The 9584-nt window shown below is 50.1% G+C and overlaps 1 protein-coding gene across 1 annotated transcript in view; it reads right to left on the bottom strand.

Moving 5' to 3' along the window:
• Nucleotides 1-9323, bottom strand: part of LOC107120849 (retinol dehydrogenase 8-like) — a gene marked incomplete at its 5' end in the record, with an annotated part of 15991 nt that extends 6668 nt beyond the window's left edge. Inside the window, 4 exons of the mRNA XM_015423617.1 lie at nucleotides 946-1129; nucleotides 5314-5407; nucleotides 7111-7290; nucleotides 9162-9323. Coding sequence (XP_015279103.1) covers nucleotides 946-1129; nucleotides 5314-5407; nucleotides 7111-7290; nucleotides 9162-9323 — 620 coding nt within the window. The remainder of the gene's footprint in view (nucleotides 1-945; nucleotides 1130-5313; nucleotides 5408-7110; nucleotides 7291-9161) is intronic.
• Nucleotides 9324-9584: the final 261 nt, after the last annotated feature.

The raw sequence follows: 9584 nt of genomic DNA, 5'->3' as shown, positions 1-9584 counted from the left end.
TTTTCAAGGACAGCTCTTGTCAGAACTACGGCTTGCCCAAGGTCATCCACCAGCTGCGAGTGGAGGAGTGGGGAATCAAACCCGGTTCTCCCAGATTAGAGTCTGCGCACTTAACCACGACACCAAACTGGAATCCATTAAGAAGAGAAGAAGAGATTGGATTTATACCCCATGGCCCCTTGCCATCCCTGGTTATTCTGGGGTGGAGGAGGGGGTGGTGGAAGAGCTGGCCTGGTTCCACCCCTTGCTCTCTCCACGGCAGGGGTGCAGATATGACCTCGCCTATCCCTCCCCCTTCCCGATCTGTCTAGCAATGACAAAGCCAGCTGTCGTGGGCCAGCCCAGGCTCAGCAATAGCGAGGACTCCTCGGGAGAAGAGGAGCCCCGTACAGCCAGCCTTGAATTCACAGAAGTCAACCTGCAAGAGAATGAGCTGCAGGACTCACAACAACAGAGCCACCCTCCAACCCTGATTCATCAGGCGAACCTCAGTTCGCCGTTCCCAGCCCACAAATATCTCCTACACTCTTCGAGTGCCGCAGACAGAGGCTGGGAACAGGACTACAGGCAAGAAGGCAGAGTGCATGCCTCCTGAGACAAAGATGAGTAGTTGCAGGATTACTTCTGAGCAGCTGGCTGCAAGCATGACCCTTAGGCACAGGACTATAAAAACCAGCCAAGAGAGGCTGTTAGGGGTGGGTGCAATGCGTATGATAGACGCCAAGCCTCTGACTCTGCCTTGCCTAATTCTCGGAAGCCTGACCTTGGATTGAACGAGCCTGCCCTGTCTGACTTCTGAAACTTGGTACTCAGAGCCTGCAAGTCAGTACAACGGCAGTCAAAGGCAAAAGCAGACCCTTTGGTTGGTTCTTCAGAGCACTGCTAGCATCCCACAACTCGGGCTAGTTTTTTCCAGGTGCAAATAGATCAGGGGTCAGGACTTACCTCCGCCACCTCTTCTGAAGACTGCCCCAGCGCTGTGAAGACGTCCTTGGAGTAGGACATGTAGAGGCCCTGGAACAGATCCTGCGTCTCCTTATCCACTGCAGAGAGATCCAGGTTTTTTACCTCTTCATAGAGCTTCCTCTCGAACTCTGATATGACCGGTCCCGGTTCAATTAAACTGATGCTGGGGAATCACATGAACACACATGAAGCTGCCATATACTTATTTCAAATATACATTTAACTGTCTCTGCAGTTAACATACATAAATCCATCCCTAAGTTGTCAGGCAGCCCTGCTTTCGTAGATAATTGTTGTAACACTTGAGTATCCACGTTACACTCTGGAATAGTAGCTGAATCAGGAGGCGTGTTCGAAGTGTACTCTAGGGTAGCAGCTTGATCAAGAGGAGCATATCTGTTTGATATAGGAATATTAAAAACTAGGGTTTCCCTGGTCTCCTTGGTTACAAAATAATCCTTTATCTTCCTCTGTTTACTTACTGGAAGAGGAGTTGTATCTTCTATATCTCGAGCTCTCTTGCTTCTTTTTGTTAAATCCATCCTACTTGTGAGTAAGCTACAGGAATATGTTTCTTTAAGGTAAAATAGCTATTATAGCTGTTGTAGCTGTTATACTGTTGTTATATCCTTGCAGGCTGTTGTATTGTTGATAAATTCTTGCCGTTTCAGTTAAGGCAATTAGAGCAGAAAACTCTATTCTAGCTGCTGTTTCCCATAAAACATTTCCCAGGCTTATCTCACCAGTAAAACTTGGAGCCCGTAGGAGTGAGATTGAAATTCAAATGTTCAGGAGCAGCCAGCCCGGATAATATAAACGGCAATAACTAACGAAGATAAATTACGAAGACATGAGAAGTATAAAGGGAAAGGTAAAGGTTCCCTTGCTCGAAAGCCAGTCGAATCTGACTCTAGGGTTGCGGTGCTCATCTCCGTTTCAAAGCCGAAGAGCCAGCGCTGTCCGAAGACGTTTCCGTGGTCATGTGGCCGGCATGACTTAACACCAAGGCGCACGGAACGCTGTTCCCTTCCCACCAAAGTGGTACCTATTTATCTACTTGCAATTTCTTGCTTTCGAACTGCTAGGTTGGCAGGAGCTGGAACTAGAGACAGGAGCTCACCCTGTCTTGCGGCACCCGGGTCTTGAACTGCTGAACTACTGACCTTCCACAGCCTGCAGTTCAGCGTCTTAACCACTTGAGCCACCGCAGCTCCATATGAGAAGCATAGGTGGGAGTAAGAAAAAAATAAGAAAGTAACTTGTGGAGCGTTGTTAATCAGTGCTACAGCCTCAGCGCCATCTTTGGTCTCTATAGAGATTAGGAGGAAGAGTCAAGCTGCCATATACTGAGTCAGACCTTTTGGTTCATCAAAGTGGGTATTGTCTACTCAGGCAGGCAACCGCTCTCCAGGGTTTCAGGCAGAGGCCTTTCCCATCACCTACTGCCCGGTTCTTTTAAACTGGAGGCGAAGGAGAAAACAGGCATCGTTGCCAGCCTACAGTTGGGTCTAGTAACAAATAAATATACGCTGCAAAAACCTTTTTAACAAACTAATATTTTCTATTTGACTTTTAAAACACTGATGCAAAATTGTCTGGTAGCTAGCAATCTGTATTGCTTACTGAATGTAATGAATATTTATACCTGACTAGGATGAAATAAGGATCTGCGGTGGCTCAAGGGGTTAAGACGCTGAACTGCAGGCTGTGGAAGGTCGGTAGTTCAGCAGTTCGAGACCTGGGTGCCGCATGACGGAGTGAGCTCCCGTCTCTAGTTCCAGCCCCTGCCAACCTAGCAGTTCGAAAGCAAGAAATTGCAAGTAGATAAATAGGTACTGCTTCGGTGGGAAGGGAACAGCGTTCCGTGCACCTTGGTGTTTAGTCATGCCGGCCACGTGACCACGGAAACGTCTTTGGACAGCGCTGGCTCTTCGGCTTTGAAACGGAGATGAGCCCCGCAACCCTAGAGTCGGACTCGACTGGCTTTCGAGCAAGGGAACCTTTACCTTTACCTAGGATGAAATAATGACACACTATGCACTTCACTAAATGATGACGATAAATAGAACACATTAGTTTGTTAAAAGGTTTTTGCAGTGTATATTTATTTGTTACTAGACTCTCCTAACCCTGCAGCTCGGGTTGGCTTCAGCCTCCAGGTGGGGCCTGGATTCTTGCTGGAACTGCAACTGGTCTCTAGACATCACTTCCCCTAGAGGAAACGGTGGCTTTGGAGGGCAGACTCTATGGCAGGGGTCCCAATGGGCGCCATCGTGCCTGCTGTGTTTTTAGGTTGTGGGTGGTGCGAGGTGGGCCTTCAGCCCAGAAGGTTGGCCACTGGCAATCCGATTGGCTGTGCAAATTTTTAAAAAACAGTGCTTTGGTGGCAGCTGCCTCCACAGCACAAGGACTGTGTCACTGAAGGTAAACTACGGCAGCCGTTTTGCAACTGGCTCCACCTTCCGCAGTAGCCATTTTGTGGCTGTGCCCAGGGCCGGCTCGCTCACTAGGCGTTCGCCTAGAGCAGGCCGCCCCACAACCGCCAACCCCCCCCCCTGGTCGGAAGGCGCTCCCCCCCTTGCCTTTGTTCCTCTGCCGGTCTGCCAGCCGCCCCCCTCCATCCTCCGCTCAAACTTTCCCCCGTGGTGCAACCCCCAACCCCCCTATGCTACGGCCAACTTTTGGCTCGTCCCTCCCCCGCTGGCCCCACTCTAAAGACCCCCCTCCCCGGGCTGGGTTGCAGCCGGCCTGGCCCCCATGCTGCGAAGTGCCCAGAGAGGGAGGGCCGCCCTGTGCAAACGGCCCCCCAGAGACGCACATGGCCGGGGGGAGGAGCGGCAGGGGTGGGTCCTGCTCAGGTGCGGCCTTTCCACTCCCCACCGAGGCCAAACTTCCAGACCGGGGCGGGGGCGCCAAGCTCGGCTTCTGCAAACGGCCCCCGCGCCCCCAGCAAGTGGAGGGGGCAGGGGCCAGAGGTCAGAGGCCCCATTTTGGGTCCGCTGGGTGGGGGGAGACCGCGGCGGCGGGGGGAGACACAAGGTGAGGGAGGGCGCCACAAGGCAGCCTCGCCTGGCGGGGGCGCTAGTTTTGCCTAGGGCGCCGAAAAACCTCGGGCCGGCCCTGGCTGCGCCCACCACGCTGTGTCAGAATTCCACAGGTGCCTGCAGACTCAAAAAGGTTGGGGACCCTCCACCCCCTCCCCCGCTCTGTGGCATTACGTCTCTGCTGAGCTTCCTCTCCAAACTCTGCTCCCCCTAGGAACTGCCCCAAACATCCAGGAATAAGTTTATGGCATAACAAGTTATGGAACTTATATATAATGGAGAAAGCAACGGATATAGCGAAATCAACAGATACTGGTGCTGGGTATAGTGAGTTCTCTATTATACGGTTACCAATTTTATCATACCTTGTCTCTCAAGAAGAAATACCAGATGTAACGAATACTCTTCATTTATGGTAACTGATTGCTTTTAGAACAACTAGTGGCGCACCTACAATTCTCTCCACCCCATACAGAGTTTTCATACCTTGTCTCTCAAGAAGAAATACCAGATGTAACGAATACTCTTCATTTATGGTAACTGATTGCTTTTAGAACAACTAGTGGCGCACCTACAATTCTCTCCACCCCAGACAGAGTTTTATAAACCTCCGTCACGTCCCCTTTTAGTCGTCTCTCTTCTCAACTGAGAAGCCCCAGAGACTCTTCAGCCTTTCCTCGTAGGGAAGGGGCTCCAACCCCCTCATCATCTCGGCTGCCCTCCTGTAAGACGGAGCTCTTCCGCCAGGCGTTCAATTAGGGGCCGCTGCCATTGGATCGCCCGACCGTTGCGGCATCTGGCCCATGATCCACCCTCGAGTTGCTGCCTTAAGGAAACTACGAGCAGAACATCTTAAAATGTTGGGAAATGGAAATCCACTGAAAGTGTGTCACCTAAGTGACTTTTAATTGCCGCCAGCACTTCATGCTTGTTGATTTGTAGTGTTTTTTTAAATAATTGTGTTTTAAGCTGTACAGATGTTTGTCGGAAGCCGCCCTGAGCCTGCTTTGTGGGGTACAAATTTGGTAATAAAATAAATAAATATACTTTCTGCAGCTTGTGCATTATAAGCCTGCATCACGTCTGTGTGTATGTCCCCCCTCCCCATAGTTGTCTCTTTTCTAAATAGAAAACCTTGTGCCTGTTGGGGGCTAACAGACTTCTGAGAATCTGCAGAGAACCAAGAGAGAAGTAGCAGAGGAAATGGGAACACGGCACATATGCAGAAAGCATGAAGGGACGGGGCATTTAGGAACACATCCGTTGCTAAAGGACCACCCTTCCCCTTCAAACAGGGACTCACTTGACCCCGAACTTCAGGGCCTGGAGGGCCAGGCTCTCGAAGAATCCCTCCACCGCAAATTTGGAGGCACAATAGAAGTCGTTGAAGAAGAGACCTGCAGGGAATTGGGAGAGAATCAACAACGGAGACACTTGGCCTTTGCCCATATTCAGAAACATGAGTCATCTGGTAGCTCACATTCTCGTGAGATGCATCGCAGTAATTGGGTCTCATGTAAATTAAGAATGAAAAAGATGCTGTGTGTGTGATTCAAGTTTGGAGCGGGGCAGGTTTGGTGTTCCACTTTGAGGAAGCAAGGCGACACAGCACCTTGAAGCCGGCGGGGCTGTGGATACAGAAGTGGTGAGCAATGCTCCCTCTAAGCTGTGGAGCCTTGTGAGCAAAAATTCTACTTTGTGAGCTCCTGGCATTAAAGCTGTGAGGGAGCGATTTGGCGGCTGCATAGATTAGTTTGCTCTGGTGCCCCTCCTTCCTGAGCTAAGGCAAAAATGTGCGAGCCAGAGGCTAAAAAACTGTGAGCTAGCTCACACTAGCTCAGCTTAGAGGGAAGATTGGACTGGTGAGCCGAGGGTTATGCGAAGAGGAGTTATAAACATCTATATTTGGACTGTTTACTTTTTGAGGAATTCGACTTGGACTATTTTGGAAGATGCATCAATTGCATTTGTATTTGAACCGTGTATTTTGGCATTTCTGATTATCATTTTGTATGAATGAAAAAACACTCTATGTGAATGGGTCTAGCGCAAGGGTGTCAAGCATGCGGCCTGGGGGCCGGATCAGGCCCTCGGAGGGCTTCTGTCAGGACCGCAGTGGAACTGGCTCTCTTCTGCTTCTTCCAGTTCTCCTGCTGCTGCGTCATCGTAGGTTTGCAGCTTTCATATATATGCCTGAACAGCATACTCAAGATTGCAACAGCACAGACATTTTGTGACAATAATTCAGAGCAAGGGGTGTCAGTTATCAGGCACTGTTAAACAAACAAGATATTGCAAGAGTGCTCATGTTTTAAGCATGTTTTTATTTTAAGTAAAAAATCCCTTTGTGTTTGTGTCCTTTATAAAGTTTAATATCTCCGCTGCCTGGCATTACATTCTATGACACACGTGGCCCAGCCCAACAAGGTCTCTTTTATGTCAGACCTGGCCCTCATAACAAATGAGTTCGACACCCCTGCTCTAAGCTGTGGAGTCTTGTGAGCAAAAATTGTATTTTGTGGGCTACCGGCATTAAAGTAGTGAGCGAGCGATTTGGCTGTGGCATCAATTAGATTGCTCTGGAGCCCCATCCTCCCTGAGCGAAGGCAAAAATGTGTGAACCGGAGGCTAAAAAACTGAGCTAGCTCACACTGACTCAGCTTAGAGGGAACACTGGATGCCAGCCTCCTGGTGGTGCCTGGATATATCACCCCTGCTCTAGTGTATTGTACTCATTGATTGCTGAATTTAGTAGTTTTCATTATTTAGGCACGGTTTGTTCGTTCGTTGCACGTATTCGGAAACAGGCTCGTTACAAGGCTGTGCAGAAGCTTGGAAGGCAGAGAAACGCTGCCAGATAAGACTTACAGCGGCTGGGACATCAGCTCTCCACACAGCCCCCTTCCCCTACCCTGGAACAGCCCAAACAGAAGGCACGGTACCAAAAATGTATATTGTGGTGGTGGTGAAGAGTGCCGTCAAGTTGCAGCGGACTTGCGGCGACAACTGAGGGTTTTCAAGGCAAGAGACGTTGGAGGTGGGTTTTGCCACGGCCTGCCCCTACCTAGCACCAGAGTCGTCCCCCCCCACATCCCCTCACCTTGCAGCCCCAAGACGCTGCTCATCACCACGATGTGGCCCTCGCGGCGCCGCTTCATGTCGGGGTAGATCTCCCGGATCAGGCGTACCACTCCAAAGAAATTGGTGTCGAAGAGGCGCTGGACAGAAGCCATGCTGTGGCTCTCCACTGGGCCGATCATGCCCACGCCGGCGTTGTTCACTGCAAAGGAAGGTGGGGATTGGCTACAGCCGCTCGCCAAAAGGGTACCGCCCGTCAACACCAGGACAGAGAGGAGGGGGCCAATGCTCCCTCTAAGCTGTGGAATCTTTTTGAGCAAAAATTCTACTTTGTGAGCTACCGGCATTAAAGTTCCGCAGGGCCTGCAAGACGGAGCTCTTCCACCAGGCTTTGAATTAGGAGCTGCCCCGAGGGAGAACCACGCTCCCTGATCAGCCTGGGCCAGCCACACAATGTTAGATCTGGGTCGATCACTAAGACGGTACAATGAAAGCCAACCGCCATCTTAAATTTCAATGTAAACTTAAATTTAAATGTTAATTTAACTTTGAAATGTCAATCCACTAGCTCCTTCTTAATGTTGAATTGTTTTATGTTTACATTATTTATTGTGGTTTTATTTTTGTTGTAAGCCGCCCTGAGCCAGCCATGGCTGGGTAGGGCGGGGTATAAATTTAATAGTAAATAATTAAATAAATATAAAGTCATGAGCAAGCGATTTGGCCACTGCCTAAATTGGTTTGCTCTGGAGCCATCCTTCCTGAGCTGAGACAAAAAAAAATGTGTGAGCCGGAGGCTAAAAAACTGTGAGCTGGCTCACACTCACTCAGGGAACACTGGGACAGGGTCCCTTCTGCAGTTCAGCTCCCCCCCCACCCACGTTCTATCCCATCAAGTATGGGTGGGGAACTAACACACCTACTCTGTACTTTGCAATTCTGGGCGTGTCTCAAAAAGGCAATCAACCGACAGCAAAGGATCTTATTTATTTATTGTCTTTACTGGGTTTTTTGCAACCGGAGTCATAAACAGCAAACCTTCATCCCACAATAAACCCCATTCCACAGGAAAACATGGAAGAATCTAAAGGTTGCTACTGCAAAAGTTGTTGTGTGATTTGACAACAGCTGCTAGAAATGTTGCCACACGCAGGGTAGTTTATTTGTCTTCGTCTCTAAGGAACCAGGATGATTTTGCCTCTGGGGAGAGGAGGTCCTGATTAAATAAAGGGGAGATCAGTTCATCTCTTAGAGCTGAAAATCTGAGACCATCAAGCAAACTACGATCCACAGAGTCAATTTTACTGCTGCCGTAACTACAGAGTCGATCTGAGTATGAAATCCCAGCGGAAGGTGTGCTAGCATGAATGCCCTTCTACGTTTGGAAGAATTATCTCAGATAAGTTGTTTGGCATCGTCGTTGGAGGCTGAATGCCTACTGAAAAGGTTGAGCACACTCGGCGGGCCCTAATCAAGGTGCTCTTGTAGTCAAAGCGACAGCAAAGGATCGGTTCCCAGAACCAAACCAGCAGGCTTGAAGGTTTCCAGATTCATGGAGACTCACAGTCTGCTTACAGTGAAACACTCACACAGCGGCCGGAAGAAAAGCAGAAACAAGACCGCCTCAGCTCACGGTCAGCCTGACCCACCAAAGCTGCAGGAATTTCGCCTGACTATATGAACTTTATCTACTTCATCTACGTCCCACTCTTCCTCCTCAAAGTGGTTGACATCCTTCTCCTCGCCTCTATTTTATCCTCCCAACAACCACCCTGCGAGGTAGGTCAGGCTGAGAGCGTGTCACTGGCCTAAGGCCACCCAGCAAGCTTCCAGGGCAGAGCAGTGATCTAGTTTAATGCTCTAACCACTACCCCACACTGGCTCTCCAACTTCTGCTCAACTGCCCCTATATGCCACAGTGGCTTCATCCAAGGGCCGGCAAATATGACTCTGAACTGGGCCCAGCAACAGGATTTTATAGCACCACAGGATTGGGAAGAAAATGAAGACTGCTCATCCAAGAACAAAGAGGGGGTGGATTTCTTGGGACTATAATAGGGGAGGCGTTCCTACCAAGCACGTCCACCTTGCGCTGGGGGATGCTATCCACGCAGCGCCGGATCGACTCCTCGCTGCCCACGTCCAGTTCCTTGATTTCCAGCGTCTTGTCCAAGGCAGGCCCGGCTTCCCTCTCCAGGGCTTCCCTCTTCTCCAGATTCCTCATCGTAGCGATAACTGAGGAGGGAAAGGGAAAGCCAGAGGTTGTTACTAAACCTCTGAATCCCAGAGCCAGGAGGCAACCTCAGGGGAAGGCCTTGGACTCTGTGCCCCATTGTTGGTCCTCCAGTGGAACTGGTTGGCCACTGGGTGAGACAAAATGCTGGACTAGATGGTTCCGGTTTCGGCACGTTGATGGCGGGCGTGCTCCTCCGAAGCTCGGAGAGAGCAGCCCGTGACCCGGCAGCAGGGAGGGAGTCTGGCTGGCTCTGGACTCCC

This window comes from Gekko japonicus, unplaced genomic scaffold, assembly GCF_001447785.1.
Source record: "Gekko japonicus isolate JY-2015 unplaced genomic scaffold, Gekko_japonicus_V1.1 scaffold5627, whole genome shotgun sequence".
In the NCBI taxonomy this organism is placed as follows: domain Eukaryota; kingdom Metazoa; phylum Chordata; class Lepidosauria; order Squamata; family Gekkonidae; genus Gekko; species Gekko japonicus.
Note: the sequence above shows the minus strand (reverse complement) of the source record. Positions and strands in the feature narration are given on the sequence as shown.